The 17766-nt window shown below is 48.1% G+C and overlaps 1 protein-coding gene across 2 annotated transcripts in view; it reads left to right on the forward strand.

Moving 5' to 3' along the window:
• LOC144146026 (telomerase-binding protein EST1A-like) overlaps window positions 1-17766 on the forward strand; it is a 91914-nt gene that overhangs the window by 2293 nt on the left and 71855 nt on the right. The window contains exons 2-8 of one of the 2 annotated variants that reach the window (XM_077677940.1): window positions 1722-3648; window positions 5950-6072; window positions 7458-7647; window positions 8824-9089; window positions 13660-13738; window positions 14274-14384; window positions 15824-16012. In XM_077677940.1, the coding sequence (XP_077534066.1) occupies window positions 1722-3648; window positions 5950-6072; window positions 7458-7647; window positions 8824-9089; window positions 13660-13738; window positions 14274-14384; window positions 15824-16012 (2885 nt within the window). The remainder of the gene's footprint in view (window positions 1-1721; window positions 3649-5949; window positions 6073-7457; window positions 7648-8823; window positions 9090-13659; window positions 13739-14273; window positions 14385-15823; window positions 16013-17766) is intronic. The other variant, XM_077677941.1, reaches the window with a different exon arrangement.

Here is a 17766-nt window from a genome sequence, read left to right on the forward strand (position 1 = left end):
AGTGCACCCCTGTGTGGTGGTCTTTCTTTCTAAAGGTCAGGCAAACTTCCTCCCTGGTGGAGGTCTAAATTCCAGTTTCTTTTTTTTTTATCTTGCTTCCGCTGTACTAAAGACGAAAAAAAAATTTAATCACCTTAAAGACTGGCCTCCAATCTCGGTCTTCTGCCGGGAAGATAATCCTCCTAGCAACCTCCTCTTTTAAACTGTGAGGGAAGCCGTGTTGTGGAAAGGGGAGAGGATATGCAAAGAAGGAAGTCCGAAAAAGTGCAAAGCCCGAATTGTGCGTCGGGCTTTGCTGCTGGATACTCTTTTTTATAAAAGAAAAGTGGCTGTAACGTATTTCCTGTTACAGCTACTGTGTGAAAAAGTAACACTGTTACAGATACAAGGTCCTCTAACTTAAACTAGTTACCGGTGACGCGTTACTATAGTTCATATCACAAGCTAGCTGCAGCACTGTGGAGGCTACATTGTTGTCCCCCTCAGGGCGCCTAACTCACCACGAAGGAAGCGACAAAAGGCGCCGGGGCCGTGCGGTGCCACTTGCCGAGAGGGGAGAAGGGAGTGTCCTTTCAGGACCCCCTTCACGGCGGATTAGGCGCCCTCAGTGGGCGCACTATTGATAACAATGTAGCCTCCACAGTGCTGCAGCTAGCTTGTGATATGAACTATAGTTGCTGCCCAAGACTGCATTTCGGCTTGTAGGGATTCTTTGTTTTCATTAACTTTTTTGCACAGGAGGTCATAGTTATTTGGCATAGGTTTGTCATTGCAGTCACTGGGGTGCTGGGTTTGCGGTGCAAGATGGAGTTGGCCGAATTCCCGGGTGGGGGGGGGGGGCAGACAGACCTCCATAGACCTATGTTCGATTGACGTCCATCAAGTTTTTATAAACTATAGTCTGGATGGATATGAAACATTGTGTACAATAAAAATATTGAGTTACTTTTGGTATTAAGGTTTTCTGGCTGACCGTTATGTCAGTGGGTATGGGTTCAACACAACAGAGGTGGAAGGTGTTGCGGATGTGTCACGGTCGGTGCCGTGCTAATATTCGCAGTGTGTCTGCAATGATGAGTGATGCCCGTTGGCTGAGCAGATTAAAAAATGCGAGGAATTTCTACATTTTTGTATTGTAATGCGAGGCACTTTTGCTAGTCATCATCGTCATCACCACCCTATCTACGCCCTCTGCAGGGCAAAGGCCTCTCCCATCATGCTCTAATTACCCCAGTCCTGTGCTAACTGCGACCAATTTATCCCCGCAAACTTCTTGATCTCATCTGCCCATCTAACTTTCTGCCGCCCCCTGCCACGCTTGCCCTCCCTAGGGATCCACTATGTTACCCTTAATGACCAACAGTTATCTTGACTTCGCATTATGTGCCCTGCCCACATCCATTTCTTCTTCTTCATTTCTACTAATATATCCTCAACACGTGTTTGCTCCCGGACCCACTCCGCTCTTCTCTTGTCTCTTAATGTTACACCTAACATCGTCCGTTCCCTTGCTGACTGAGCCGTCCTCAATTTCAGTACTTTTGCTAGTAATTGTTTGCAATTTAGCTGTAACAGTTGTCTTCCATGTTTTTCGACTCAAAATGAGTTTTTTTTTCTCTCTTGTCAAAATTGCTTCATATTTTGTGCCTCCACGTGTCCTGCGAGGCACAGTGTTTGAACGGTTTTTACATTTTTCTTCCCACCTACCCTGCCCTGCCCAGGCACTACCTGTGACAAAGATGGCAAGCGCGAGAACAGGAAGGCAAAACCGGAGATGCCTCTCTACAGGCCCGGCATGGGGCTGCTCCAGAAAAACCATGGGGGCAGCAAAGCCGACACTTCCGTTGCAGTTCTCACCGAAGTCAAAGGGAACGACCCAGTGCCGGCCTTAAAAGACCTGTCCCTCAAAGACGGCATCAACGGCAAGTGGACAGCGATGAATCGAGCCAAGCGCCCCGACAAGCCCGTGTACACGCCGCGCCAGATCAAGTCGTCGTCGGAACGGCCGCCACCGTTCGAAGGACGGCCCGATGCAGTTGTAGACTCCAGAGGCCCGCCATCCTCGGCTAAGCCTTTTCCCAGTGAGAGTGCGAGGCCATCGCTGTCTTCTGACGTTTCCGCCGTGGACAAGGTGAAGAAGCCGCAGCATCCCCTTCGCGACCAGAGAGGGGAGAGGCGAAGCAGTGGAAGGAATTGCACGGAGGACGGCCCGAGGGAGTTTGGGAAAGTCTCCCATGTGAATGGACCAACCGCAAAGCCTTGTATGGTTGTCATCGAGCGCTGTGGTCCTGGTGGGGATGGAGGCGGACCCTCGAAGTTTTCAGTGGGCAGCAAAGAGGGGAGACCTGACAGGCACCCCGTGAGGACTGTCAGTAGGCGAGGTAGAGGTGGTGGCAACGGGCGGCACGTTCCGTTTGCCGACACCCACGTTGAGGAGAACTGGGAACTTGATGACGAGCCTCGTGTGGTCCTTGAGAAATCACCGCAGGAGTCATTGCCCCTGCAGAGAGACAGCCGGCCGAGGCGACCGTCTTCTCCTCATCTTCAGAACGGTGTCTCCGACGCAGCTCGGCAGAGCGCCTCTGACGACGCAGACGAAGGAGAACAGGACGTTCGTCGGAGGGCCATGAGGAAGAAGACGAAGAAGAAAAGAAATAAGCCAAGAGAGGATCGGCAGCAGGGTTCCGACTCTGCCGTGAATGTGCTGCCAGCGACAAAACCAACCGGCAGTAATCTAATGAACAGTAGTGTGACGACGGAAGAGGACTGGGATGGGGAGCTCATGGACGTCTCCGAGGCTGGGCGACCGTACGGCCAGGAAGACATCGGCAAGAGCAATGGCCATGTCGCGCCGCGAGAGAGGAACGACAGCTACCAGAGCTCATCCCCTGAGCCCTGCCGCAGCTTCGGCCGCCGGTATGGAAACAGACATCGTGGGGAGTCCTTTTCGGAAGAGGAGAAAGAGGTCAACGGCCGTGCCCACAGCCGCAACGGGCCGCTGCCGGCACCGCTCATCAAGGACTGGAGCGTGGCCGTCGCCGAAGAAGAGGAGCAGGAGCAGCGGAACTCACTCGAACGGCGGACGAAGATGGACGGCTTGAGAAACAACCACTCGAGCGGCGACTCGGCACAGATGGAAGTACGGCGTAAGAACCGCCGGAACGATGTCGCGGCTGCCGAGAGGCCATCGCTGCCAGCCAAGCAGCACGACTCTCACCAGCTTCCGCCCCGTTTCCAGAAGAGGAACCAGCTGCCAAACTCCTCCGAGGCACCGGTGGTGGTCAAAGGCGGCCTCATCCGCCTCCCGCGCGATGTCAACCTCGACGCGCCTGATGAGTGTTCCGAGAGGAGCAGGTGCAGCATGGGTCAGGAGAAGCCCCTGATTGCGGTGAAGCCGCTGCCTCACGTCCCACTGGATTCCATCTACAGCCGGGCTATGCCCACACCCCAGCAGCCGCCGGCCTTCTCGAGTTCTCCGTACGAATCGTCTCCACCCGTTTATTCGCCGCCCGTGGTCTCGTCGCCTGTCATGTCGATGCCATATCCACAGCTGCCTGTGGGCCAGTACTCATGCCATCTGCCTGGCATGGGACCACCGGTTGTGTACCACGGGGAGCAGCTCCTTATGCCAGAGACGTACGGTCGCAGGTATGTCGTCAAATTGAAGTCTGCATTTGCGGGCCGTGTGGTTACGGGTTAGTCGCATGCTGCAACGGTGGTTATTAGTGTCGTCTGTTGTGGGATGCGTATAACAAAAGGTGGTAACTAAAAGCGCGTAGAGCTTTTTGTGACAATAATAATGCACTGGTTAGCAGTAGTTCTTTGATCTTGCATTGAACACGGAAGGCTGGGATTTTACCAGTCACGGAAGCATTGTGGCAGTTTACTGTCACTCTTCTTAAGTTGACCCCATGCAATTTTTCTGGTTGTTAATTGTTTCACTGGTAACTGTGTACTGTGAGTCTGCACTGGTAAGTGTTGCCAGGTGTGTGTGGAGAATGTCTGGCAAAAATGAAATAATACAAAATAGAAAAAGTATGTTAAGGGTGTGGAAAAGGACTCTACAACCGTAATATCTGTGAGTAGCAGTTTTGTGTTTACTAGATAGGGCAGTGTAGCTACAGAAGAATGCTACTAGCTGCTATTTTTGCGGGGAACAAAGATGACCAACAAATAATATTTCGTGGTTCCGTTCCTTCATGATTAGCATTTACCTCAAGACGACTGTAAGCTGCCTTTGTTTCTCACATAATTCTGTTTGCGGCAGTATTATCACTGGCACGCAACTGTGTGCTTTGCATTTTAAGGGTCCTTTTGGGTGCAGGCTGACTGTCGTCATGTAACTTGGTCATTTTGGAACTGTTTCATTGTGCAATTTCAATGGCTGTTAATTCCCACACTCCAACTATTTCAAGCGTTATTTTTTTTACTATTTACTTTCTTCTAGAAATCTCTTGTATATCTAACCCAGTGGTTCTCAACCATGAGTATGCCGGGGACCTCTTCTGGGCTGGCAAAAGTTCTGGGGGAACCCATGATAAACGACGTTGATGCATGCTAAAATGTCGAACAATTTGCACTTTCACCTAAAATCGCCAGCATACTTGATCAGTGCCCGCCTTTTTCTATGCCGATGCATGTCATACTGTCAAGAAATTTGCTCATGTAGCTAATACCCCAGCTACACTAGGGTCCAGATGTCATTTGAACCAAATGTCATTTGACTCAAATGGAGTGCTTCGAATGCCATTCAGAATCCGCTGTGCTACACTACAATTTCAATGGCATTTGTAAGCTTTAGCATTCTCTCGCCGTGCTGCATGGTGCTGCTGCTGTCGAGTTCTGTTTTTACAGAATAATGCAACAATCAAATTTAGCGGCAGTCTTTCGTATTGAAATGATGTGAAATTACCAATAACGTAAACTTTGACCCGGTTTTTGCTTAATTCTAAATCCCAGTCGAGGTTTTTTGTGCTGTCTGGCCACACTGGTTCGTTGCTTGCTCGCACTGGTGCTGAGAGTATGGAATTATTACATCTTGATATCACGATTTAAGTAACCGAGAAGTAAGCAAAGTCCCACAATGAAGAATATTTTGCTCGTTTTAAGTACGCCAGTAATGTATTTGTTTATGCTGACTTGGAACGCTGTGCGCGAGAGGGCTACAAATGGCATTTAAAATCCCAAATGTCTCTCTCGGTGCTCATTTGGCTCGAATGGCATTTGAGCCGAATGGCATTTCAAAACCTAGTGTAGCAGCACAACTTGGCATTTGAGTCAAATGACATTCGGACGCTAGTGTAGCAGGGGTATAAGTCACCAAACCTATATGCAACTTTTCGTGTCTTTCTTTTTTGCATAGCTCATGTGTTGTGCAAAAAGCCAACCTTAGAACATGTGCTACGCGAAGACATTTGAGCGACAAGTCATGCAGCGAAGCCACCTTTTTGCGTACCATCTCAAGTTTGGCAAGGAGGAGAAAAGCATGGGGGAAGAGTTTCAGCAAGGGCTTTGCGGACCTCTGAAATGCCCTCGCAGAACCCCTGTGGTCCGTAGACCCCCATTTAAGAACCACTGATCTAATTTTTTGGGTCCCCAATACCGTTTGAACTATATACTTTTCATTCAAGTACAAACAAGCTTGTTGTTTCTCTTAACGTTTTTCAAAGCCTAAGGAAACAAATAGGGAGGCATCCTTGGACTAGTGAGATAGATCTGCCCTCCAAAAGTTGGAGGGTCGATTTAGGTGGCTTTTTTTCGGGTAGTGTACCTTTGCTTGTATGTTTCGACAGTAACGCACAGCAGTTTACACTTGGGGGAGCCCTTTTCTGTCTGTTGCTATGGGGTTCGCCCTCTTTTTTTGCGGTGGCACCCTCGTTGTTGTAGCTGTGCTCAGTCCCTTCCGCCCGATCTCACAGTTTGTGTCCTTTGTGGTTGTCGCCCGTAAAGCAGCCGGGTGAAGCCGCTGGTGGAGAAGAACCTTCACGACGCTGCCCTGCTGGAGCGGGAGCTGATGACGTACCTTTCCAAGGGCATCCAGAACATGGACACCAAAGCCATGGGTCACTGCAGGTAAGCTTCCCGGGGAAGGTATCCTGGAAGCATGACACAACAACTCTATCACTGGTCCTAAGTGGGTGCAGAGTTTGGGTAAATCTGAGGCTATTTCTCAATATGGCAGACTTCTAGTGGTGACATGTCTTTTTTTGACGGGAAGGGGGGTGACTCGTATAGCTTTGAATTTGTAGCTGAGCACTGGTGGGGCCCTACTTCATTGTGCAGTAACAATATGCGGCTTCTTTTCTGATGGAGGCGAAAAGCAAAAACGCCCGTGTGTACGAGATTTCGGCGCACGTTAAAGATCCCCAGGTGGTCAAAATTAATCCGGAGGCCTCCACTACGGCGCGCCTCATCGCCTGCGTTGCGTCGGCGCGTTAAACCCTACAATCAATCAACAATATGCTGCTTGCGGGATAACTAGGGCTACTGGATTTCAGCATGTGCAAGGCAAATGCAAATCAAACGTGGAGGGAAGCATTAAGAGGACTTTTTTCCAGGAAGCTGCAGTGTAGGGGAAAAAAAAGCAAAATTTTTAATTGATTTTGCAGTTATGCAAGGGTTTAACCCAAAAGATTATATTTTGCCAGGCAGTATGTAGTGCTTGGCCAGATTTAAGACATTGGGCGATCAACCTGCCACAGTGGATGAGTGGATAAGGTGCTGTGCTGCTGAGCACAAGGACATGGCTTCGATCCCAGCTGCAGGAGTCATTTTTCGAATAGAGGCAAAAAGCAAAAGCATCTGTGTTGCTAGATTTCACTACACATTAAGGATACTGAGGTGGCTCAGGTTTATCTGTAGCCCCAACCCCTACCTTTTATTTTACCTTTATTCCCGTAGTTCATTGGGGATCTGTGAAAGTGCATATTTTATGTAAATCTTGCCTCTCTCTCACGTTTTGGGGTGTATTTACATGAAGTCAGTTTTAACCATATACTTTTCATTTTTGTTTATTAAATAGAGCCCACTTTGATGGAAACTACTATAGTCATTTCATTTCTTTTCCCACCCGCCGCGGTGGCTCAGTGGCTAAGGCGTTGCGCTGCTGAGCACGAGGTTGCGGGTTCGATTCCCGGCCGCGGCGGCCGCTTTTCTGATGGAGGCGAAAAGCAAAAACGCCCGTGTGTACGAGATTTCGGCGCACGTTAAAGATCCCCAGGTGGTCAAAATTAATCCGGAGCCCTCCACTACGGCGCGCCTCATCGCCTGCGTTGCGTCGGCGCGTTAAACCCTGCAATCAATCAATCAATCAATCAATCAATCATTTCTTTTCCCAGAAGCTTCACCAAGTGTTGCATTTTTGGCCCAGAAACTCAGTGGCCCTCCCTTGCTTTGGGCACATGGGCACATGTTTGTTACCTCTCTGTGCCTATAGTGGCAGTGTTCTTCTTGGGCAGGTGGAAGCTGCAGCTGCGGTACGAGAACGTGATTCTGGCGGACCCGAGGTACTGCGCCGAGAGGAACGTCGAGAATGCCCTGTGGAAGGCGGCCTTCTACCAGGGCATCGAAACATTCCGGCGGGTCATGGAGGAGTGCCCCAACTACCTTGAGGAGGCCAAGATGCACCTGCTCAACCTGGTGGACGAGGTGGGTGCTGCATCCATTTTTGGGTTGGAAACAGTTTGCTGCCAAGGTGGCAGGCGGAGAGGCCCGCATGTGTGTTCTGTCAGAATGCGCTTGCTTGGTTGAGGGGGAAGGGCCTAGCAAACACTTGTGTGCACGGTTGCAAGGTTTGTTTGTGAGACGAAATTGTTTTGTGGGAAGTCGTGTGGCTGCTTGATGCGGCAGCGGGTCGCTGACAGTACATGCGCAGTTTTTCACCGTGTACTTTGCTGGGTGCTACGATGGACTCAACGAAAAAGTCTGGGCTAGGGTCCATTTTTGGAACATTGGTGCCCATTGCAATGCAACAGGGTTAGTTGACTTGGTAAGTTGAAAATCTATGTCTTCGCCCACAGGTAGCATGCAAAAAGGCCAGCAGGCTAAAGCAATGAAAGTGGAGTGAGTGAGCTGAAAAGAAAATTGGGTGAGCTTGGATCTGGATGGGAATCAAACTCAGGCCCTCTGAAATGCGAGGGGCATGCCTTCATGCCCAATGCCACAGTGGCTTGATGGTTCTAGCTGACTAGAGTTGTGTCCTTCATCTTAGAAACATGTGTTATAGATGTGCTCTGAGGCTCGCATGAATAATTTGATTGTGCTTATTACAGAAGTAGCAGTTAGGGGAGCAGCAAAATAAGTTTCTTCCAAATGTCCTCATTCCCACTGCCCGCCTCCTCGGGAGTAAGTACTTTATTTAGAGCTGCGCCCTGTATATGCCTCTGTGTCGAGATATCGGCGCATTTAAGGTTCCCCAGATGGTCAGAATTACTCCGGAGCCCTCCACTATGGCACACCTAGTAGGCCAGGTGTAGCGTTGGCGGGTAAATAAAGCCTTCGGAATATGGGATTTTTTTCTATCATAACCCAGTGCGACAAAAATATACAAATGCCTTTTTATGCAGTAAATTGGGTTTTAGAAATTGTGCTTTCTCAAAGCAGAATAAAAGTGGAGTGTTCTTGCTGGCAGTGCTCAATCGTGGTGTTGCCTGCCAGGCACAGAGGCAATAGGTATTGCTGTTTAGAAGAAATCTTGGTTGCTACAAGGTGTGAGAGCAAATGAATGACCGTTCTTCACCTGAACCCTCTCAAACGACAACCGTGAGAGCCCCAATGTCTAGTATGCACGTGTGCATTCCCTGAGGCCGGCTTCCACGATTGCAGGGCACCATCTTCTACGAGAACCTCTTGGACAAGTTCCAGGAGACGTACGGCTTCAGCCTGAGCCAGTTCCTGGAGCCAGACTCCTGTGGGGGAACGAGCTCGCCCCCTTCCGCGGGCGGCCCCACCAGTCCGCCGGGAGCGAGGGTGCTTCCGGACTCGGTCCGCCTGGTGCTCATCTCGGTGCAGAAGATCTACATCTGCCTCGGCGACTTGGCTCGGTACCGAGAGCAGGCCATGGGCACCACCAACTACGGCAAGGCGCGCAGGTGAGAAGAGCCTCTTTGTTGTGGCGGCGTCGGCGACCGACGCCACAGCTCTTCGATGTAGGCAGCTGCGAAACTCCACCTTAAAAAACGGCCTGCACCTGGACCCCCCACTGCTTTGAATCGTTCGTATGGTGACGCCACCGCACGCACTATCCAAAAAACAGTTTTATTCAAACCGACATTTTAACTTCAAACTTTATTTTAAACAGGCATAATCTTTTTTATTTTTGTGTTTTCCTAAGCTAGTCATTGTTTATTTAAGTGCAGTTTTTTGTTGCGGTAGTTTCTGCGTCTGCGCAAGTGCCTTGATCGATTGGAGCTTGTGCGGGCTCTCTGGCACAATATAGGTCCCACCTGAAGTACTAAATTTGCAGTTCTCACTCGGCCTACGTCACACTGCATGCCAAAACTAATTCAGTAGCTGATCAAGTGGCTCGAAATAATCCTTTCAAGCTTGCGTAAAGTCGTCAAAGCAAATTTTTACCTTTTTTTCGTTTTTTTTTTTTTTTTTTTTTTTTTTTTTTTTTTTTTTTTTTTTGCCACCGGAAGACAGTAGACGTGCACCAGGCGACAATGCGTAGGCGACAACACATCTCGCTGAACACACAGTCGCATTTTTACTACTCTTAGTTTAAATGCATATAAAACGCTTGCATCGTTGCCCACGTTAGGCTGCTTCGGCACAACAAATTTACGTGAGCACCCAAATACCATTTTTCACCCAGGCCGTCGGAGCGGCGAACCGCGTTGTATAGTTTATTTTGTCACCAATAGATGGCTCCACTGTACATAAAAAACCAAAACAGTGGACCATTGTAGGGCCACTTTTTTAAGCATGGGGCCTATGGAGTTTCGAAACTCCTATATCAAGTAACTCTGGTCAACGCAGGAAGGGTACGTCTGGGACCAACGGTATAGTTTAGGTTTGCCAGAAGAAATCTACCATATTTAACTAACTGGAACCTCAAAGTTTACCCCTGCCTTATATGCAGGGTGAAAGCTTGGATGTTCACTTCGCTGTAAGGAAAGTAGGGTGAAAGGCACACTATCGTTTCGCATCAAAATGCAATTATGCAGAGCTAGTGAACTTTTGGAACATGGCAGCAATAAGGAAAGCACTCGTGCATCAAGAGAAAATGGGTAGTGATTGTTGGATTCTTGTAAGTATATATCAATATGCACTTGTACAGCTGGCTTTTGCTCTTATTTTTTTTTAAGGGGGCAATTGAAATACATTTTTAGCTGTTTCTTTTGTGTTATATTAGTGGGCAAACTTTTTACTTTTTTGCCTTATAATCGGGACCACCTTGTAATCAGGTAAACATAAATACGGTGTCTCCTGCCGAGTGTTATAATACCCAGGGAGGGCAATCGGCCTAGGCTAGACAGAATGGCTTCCTATTACACATACAGTAGAATGTCGATGATACGAATCTCGCGGGACCGCGAAAAATATTCGTATCATCCGAAATTCGTATGAACCAACACAGACCAAAAAATTGAGCGCTGAAAAAAGTTTTTGTTTATTTCTTTTCTTACTTTCGCGTGAACAAATCCATGATTTTTTCTGCTTTTTCTAAACCCCCACGTCACAAAGCAGTCCTTTCTGGAGCGCGTAACGCTTCGCCTAGCTTCGCGCTTGTCTCCTCACTCCCAGTGTCCAAGCTCGCTACACGCCGCAACAGTCAAGCGTGAACTGCATGGTGCGTTTTTGCACGCGATTCGCACGCCTCGGCTTTGCGGGCGCTGTATTTTCAAGGCCGCATTGACGATTTCGCGCCCGCGGTATCTCCTACCTCGGTCAGAAAAAGACGCTGACGACTTGCGAAACGCTCGAGACAGGCCGCTGGCTCCGCCCGAGATGTTTAGGCTTAGCACTCCGGCAGATATTTTATGGGCGCTTTCACTAGCGGCGCGGATGGTGTTTTATAGTACCGTTTTCGCCAACGTTATCAGCTCCTTTACTGCACAAGAAACTTCGTGTCTGCCTTGAGCGGCATTTTAAGGGGAGACGTGGGTCTTGAAATGAACTTTTTTATTAATTGATCTGTGATAATGAAAATCACTGTGCATATGTGTTTTGTCTTCCTCATTTCAAATATGTAATTAGTTTTCAAGTGGTATAATTATTTTTTGAGTTATAAAGAAAACACTAGTGCCTAATTAAGTAATTTCTTACGGGCCTTTAAGGAACTTTTTATTAAATTTTTCTTAAAATAAATGGTATGGATGTGTAGCTTAAGACCTGCCATGCATGCTGAAGCTATTTATATTCCTGTAAAGATAGTTGATTGGATAGAATTAATAAAATTATGCCAAGTACAGTTTTCTGAAAACTTAATGACCTCTAATTATAACTCATAACATTTATTTGAAGCAAAATGAGCCAATTAAAATAGCTTCAGCATGCAGTTCATTTTATCGCAAATTCAACGGTATAACACTTGTAGAAATCTTTTGAAAAAAACTACCTCAAAACCCCTGTAAGGCTAGGCACATATGCAAAAAAAGGGAAGCTGAGAAAATCGCAGTTGAAGTTTTACTACAAGTGACAGTTTTATCTATTGAGCATATGAAAAAAAGAAAGGTTCTAGAATGTAGCTCGCTTTTCGCTCAACAAGAGCATACCAAGTTTGCTGAAATCCGTTGGTGGGAAAATTATGAAATCCTCTGTCTACAGATGGCACCTGGCAGAAAAACTGAACAAAAGCAAAGCCAGAACGTTGCTTCAATTTTTATGCTGTTGGCAGCGCGCCGTCACTCTTTGGCGACTAGGGCTAAGGTGCCGATCGTGCACCACAGTTGTAAACGTTTATTTTGTTATGTTACTGCTTCATTTGTAGCAATCAAATCGGATTTTCATCGCGTGAAATGAGTTGCAGCGAAGGGGCTGCTAACGGAATGCCCGCCACTGTTCTGTAACGTGCATGTGCTTGGCTAGGTGGGATAACCACGTTTTCGGTCTAATCTACTCGTATATCACGTCACTAACGCACATTGTGCTCAGTGCGAGCATTTATAATTCCCAAATCGCTCATCTATATGGTAACCTGCCGACAAGGAAGCGCGCGCCGGAGTGCGGGCCGACCCGCCGCGGCATCGTTGATAACAGAATGAACACACTTCCCTTGCGACGTCGGCGTGCGGCATCCTCCACTTTATCATTTCTTTTCTTTCTATTTGCTGCTGATCGAAAGATAGACGCAACTTAGTGCCCCCGCAGGCGTAATCATATCGCTACGCTATCGTCTCGGCAGCCCGCGGGGGCGCTAAGCCTACCTCCGTCTCGGCGCCGTTCTCGCGAAAAGTCGTCGTCAGACACGCAGAAAATCGTACTCCAGGCGCTTTTAATACTGCTAGTTCTTCCTTTCAGTTATCGATAGACATATTTACTTTATTTTTACGCCATGCGGGGCTTTTGCCGGTCCTCGCATAGATGAATACATGAGCCGTTGCACTGTGATGAGAGTGCCCAGCAGACGACCCACGGCGCCCAGCCAATGAGGTTGCGCCCTGCGGTCACGTGCAGTCAGTAGCCAATTGGGCGGCGCGTTCCGTCTCTTTTCTACCCCGGTTTTACTCGCAACCGATGGACGAAACGGAGTGGTTCTGGCGGGGAATTGAAAACGAAAAGACGCGCTTTCGAATGAGACCAAGATGGACGCCGTGGGGCATGTAGAACCCGAGGGGCGAGTCGTCGAAAAAATGCCATTTTCGCGTCGAATCTTGGCCGATTTTAGCGGGCGTCGGTGCTATAAATTGATATTATGGCTCAAATACGTACTCCTGGGTCTGCATATTTTGCTAACCGGTAGAAAAATAGCTCTACTTTCCGAAAATGGCGATTTCTAAAAATCAATTTTTTGGCCAAATTTCGGGATTCCAAGACCCGCGTCTCCCCTTAAAGAGCGGCTAGAAGCAGTCGCTCAAGCGGCCGTGCCACTTCGCGGCCGAAGCCACCGCCATGTTGCCGCCGCCGGCCGCGGCGCTCATGGGGCGTGCGGGGCGCGTTTTCGCGAGCAGAAAACAACAGCCCGGCCGTTTCTGGAGAAAGAAGAGTGACAAATGGGGAGAGAGAGCTGTCACTTGCTTGTTCGGCAGTCGGGCGCCTCGCCGGCTCGTTCGTATCATCCGCCGGGCCGCGCAGGTCCGTTTGTAACAGCCGAAATTTTTCCCATTGCAAACAATGCAATTTTGCCGGGACTTTTCAGAAATTCGTATCATCCCGAAATTCGTATCACCCAGAATCGTATCATCGAGATTCTACTGTAGCTGCAATGAGTTTTAATCAACCAGTTAATTCACTGGGTACTTTAATTACTCAATTCTGAACATGTGCCCACGAAGGCATAAAGAAGGCTCTGTTATTTTGCTTGGTGTGGGCAGGCAGAGGTGTCACTGTTATCGTGTTGCTGGAACACGGGAAGATTTTTGCAGTGACATTTGTTTTTCTTGTTTCAAACTAAACTTGCGTGTTGTCTTTGACACGAGATTTTTGCGAGATCTTCCACGTTGGGTGAATTTCTTTGTGTTTTATTAAGTGTGCCGCATGTTGTTCCCCCTCTTCTAGCTGGTACCTCAAGGCGCAGCAGATTGCACCCAAGAATGGCCGCCCATACAACCAGCTAGCCATCCTTGCACTCTACGCAGTAAGTATGCTTCAGTGTGAGTCCCCTCGGTATTTGAGCGGACATTTCGTTTTTTCTTCTGTTTGGGATGGCTGTCAAAATGCTTTGAAGAGCTCATATCGGGTGACATTAACTGTGAGCATTTGCAAAAAGACAGTTCCTTCTGTTTTTCAAGTGGCTCATTCCTGACTGGTTTCCGGTGGTCTGGGCCTAAGTTGTGAGGGTTTTTCAGCTAGTAAAAACTTATAGCAAGTGATTGCCCCGAGCTACCAGTTAACGTTGAGGAAATGAAACGTTTCTTCGAACAGATTGCTGTAGAGCCTCACTTTTTTTTTTTTTTTTACCCTTGCAACCCCTCTTTATTGTTTCGTATTCCGCACCGCCTTGGTGGCGTGATGTGGTGGTGATGGTGATGTTTGGTTTTTAATGGCACAAGGCTAACTTCATGGCAAATAATGCCAAGAAAATGGTGCCATGATGTGGTTGGGGCAAGTTGAGAGAAGTGTTTTTAACAAAACTCACTCTTGGATCTTTTCTTGCGTTTCCCGTTGCTCAGAGGCGAAAGTTGGACGCCGTCTACTACTACATGCGGAGTCTGGCAGCGAGCAATCCGTTCCTGACTGCGAGGGAAAGCCTGCTGGCACTTTTCGACGATGCCAGGAAAAAGGTAAGCCCCGCCTTCGAAAGCACCAACTGAATGAATGGGACATGCAACAGATAGATACAGTGGAATCTCAATGATATGATTATGGGTGATATGAATTTCGGGATGATAGGAATTTCTGAAAAGTCCTGGCAAAATTGTATTGTTTGCAATGGGAAAAATTTCGGCTGTTACGAACAGAACTGCGCAGTCCGGCGGATGATACGAACGAGCTGGCAAGGCCTCCAACTGCCAAGTGGGCAAGCGACCGCGACATAAGGGCTGTCTCTCCCCTCTTTGTCACTCTTTCTCCAGGAACGGCCGGGCTGATGTTCTCTGCTCACGAAAACAAGCCGCGCACACCGCAGCCGCACTGACGCCATCGCGGAGTGGTGCGAGGCACTTGAGCAACCACTTATGACCGCTCTTTAAAATGCCGCTCAAGGCGCACACAAAAGTTGCTTTTGCAGCAAAGGGGCTGATTATGCGGGTGAAAATGGTAATATAAAACATCGTCCGCACCACTAGAGAAAGCGCCCATGAAATATCTGCCAGGGTGGCTGGCCTAAACATCTCTGGTGGAGCCAGCCGGCTGTCTCGAGCACTTCGAAACTGCCGCCATAAGGTGCACGCCTCCCACTGCCGCATGCGTTGCGTGTCGTTTTTCAACTGAGGCAGAAGCTGCCGCTGGCGCGGGATCATCGACGCGCATGAATTGTGTGCAAAAACGCACCATGCGGTTCACACCTTGACTGTTGTGGCGTGTAATGAGCTTGGGCACCGCGAGTGAGGAGCCATGTGCGAAGTTTTACGTGCTCCAGAAAGGACTACTGCAGACATGGAGGTTAAAAATAAATCTGAAAACTATCATGGATTTTTCCACGTTAAAGTCAGAAAAGAAATAGACGAAAACTTTTTTTTTTTAGTGCTCAATTTTTTGTTCTGTGTTGGTTCATACGAATTTTAGATGATACTATGAATATTTTTCACGGTTCCGCAAAAAATATTCGTACCATTGAGATTCCGCTGTAGGTAGACAAATACTTTATTAGGTGCCTGTTAACAGCCGAATGGCCTGTGAGACAGTACACCTTGTCTTGTACAACGCTGGTAAAAATCAAATAAAAATGCACGATGAAAAACACAATAACAGAGAAGTTAAAATTTCGTAACTGAAGCAACCTGCAGGCGGGGCTACGAGAAAAAAAGAAAAGTGGGGGAAGGGGAAGTTGCAGCATATCGGCAAAAAATGTCATTTGCTGCAAATATGGAATTGTAAGTTTGCTGTTGGACTGGTATCGGTCCGGGTGCATGAATTTCAATACAAAAAGTATGCAGACACTTTCGAGAGGAGTTTCCAGATGGAATTTGGAACTGGAAAATGACGTCAAGAGTTTATCACAGCCAATGTTCCAGTGCACAACTTTTTCTAGAAAGCGTGTGTGCTCTGTTCGTCTTCGCAGTACGAACACCTGGAACGTAAGCGCCAGGCGGAAGACGGGGGCGCCCAGCCAAGGCTGGAAGGTCCGTGGGGCGAAGAGCGGCTGGAGATCTGGATCCGGCCAGATGGATCCACCTCCCACCGGAGCAGCCGACAGGGGGACCAGGCCTCGCAAGAGATGGAGCAGCTGCAGCGCCTCTCGGCCATTGATGTGAGCTCAGTGGCTGGGGAGGGCAGAGGCACGGTGACACCCAAGCGAAAAAATTAAAGCTGTTCCACTCAATGTGACAGCTGTCAAAAGTGTAGCGCAGTGATTCGCCATGATGGGCTGTAGCGCCCGTTATCCGCTCACTGCTACCACCCAGTGCATTTCAAATTTCCCACCTTCGCAGTGCTCGTGCACCCCCTGCCTGAAACAGCGCCAGTGGGGATTCTGTTCTTTTTGCGCTTGCTTTTCCTTCCGCGCGTGCCGGCGTTGCACCGCCACTTGTTTCGCTTGCTATCGTAAAAACCAACCCAACGAGCATTCCTAACTAAATGGATGCGGGCGCTGTCGGTTAATTACCTATATTTTGCCTCAAATGTGCCTGCAGTTTTCTTTTCGCTAATCAGAGGGGGATGTATGACAGGCGCCAGTGGTTCACGAGTTTTGAACGCTTATGACTATATAAATCACTTGGCTTTCGAAGCCTCTGGGTTACACCGCGACGGCAGCCTCTATGATGGAACACTGTGTGGCTCTACTTGGGTCCAGCGAGCGAGCTATGACGACAAGGCGAGCCCCTGAAGTGCTCTGTCAGAAAACTTGCTAAAGCTACATATGGTTGAACCTCGATTTTATGAATTTCCTGATTTAACGTACAAATTTTGATTTCCTTTCACATTCGCCGCCATGTGCTTTATGGATTTTACAAGTTCCTAATTTGCCAACATGAGTTCTGGGGACTTCGTAAATTGCAATTCGGTTCCAAATTGCTAGAGTGCTAGCCATAATATCGCAGTGAGACAAAGCATACTATACTCTGAAACTCCTGCACACTTTCCAGGCATCTAAAAACCTCTGGAAAGTAGTCCTTGAGGTTGTCTTTTAGGAGACTTTAGGTTTTTAAAACCTGTCAAAGGTAATGAACATAACTGAGGATACCACCTTTGGTTGTGAAAATTTAGAGACGGGCGGTTTTTCAAAAGTTCTTACTTCAGCACCTACAAAATTTCTTCAGTAGTATGTAGAAAGATGCTAGAAGGGAAAAACAGCGCTACAGACAGGACAAAAGGGGAGACGACGCACGCAGCGCTGACTGCCAATAAAGTTTTATTGAAAAGAAAGGGGTTTTCTGAAAGTTGGCGGGGGGGGGGAGGGGGTGTTTTTCCCTTCTAGCGTTACGTACCAACTGGCCCGCGTTACCCCTTTTTTACAGTTCATGTAGAAAGACTTTACGAGGAGACATGTTCTAAATGCAGTTTTTAGAACACATGCCATTTTGTTCATGCCTGTGATTGGAACCACTCAGGATAACTGAGATGGCTTGGATATCGAGCAGTGCAAAACGTTCCTCCAGCACCAAGTCCAGTGCTTATGCAAGATCTTCTAAACATATGTACTATTCACATGGAACGACCTCGGTGTTTCAGCCACTCCTTTTGTTTTCTTGCCTCCAAAGGAGATCTGAGCAAACATTATAGCTGTGTTATGCCGGAAGCTTTGAGGCATTTTTGTGTTGTTGGATTCACAGGTGCCTGTGCGCCTTGTCTTACCTCGAGCTTTGTTGCACTCTGAATTGAGACACATGGAAAACCAACTTGCCCAAGCCTTAACGTTGACAATTTTTTCGGTGTTGACTTTTTGTCCTTCATTGTATTGCTCTGCAGCCATTGATCATGCGTGGCTGACAGTCAGCGCTAGTGTCTTCCTTTTTCTTGGTGCATTCGAATTCGCGAACTCTAATGTAGACGGCTTAGTTACCC

The sequence above is a fragment of the Haemaphysalis longicornis genome, unplaced genomic scaffold (genome assembly GCF_048455015.1).
Source record: "Haemaphysalis longicornis isolate Haplotype H1 unplaced genomic scaffold, Haemaphysalis longicornis Haplotype H1 scaffold_7, whole genome shotgun sequence".
Lineage (NCBI taxonomy): Eukaryota > Metazoa > Arthropoda > Arachnida > Ixodida > Ixodidae > Haemaphysalis > Haemaphysalis longicornis.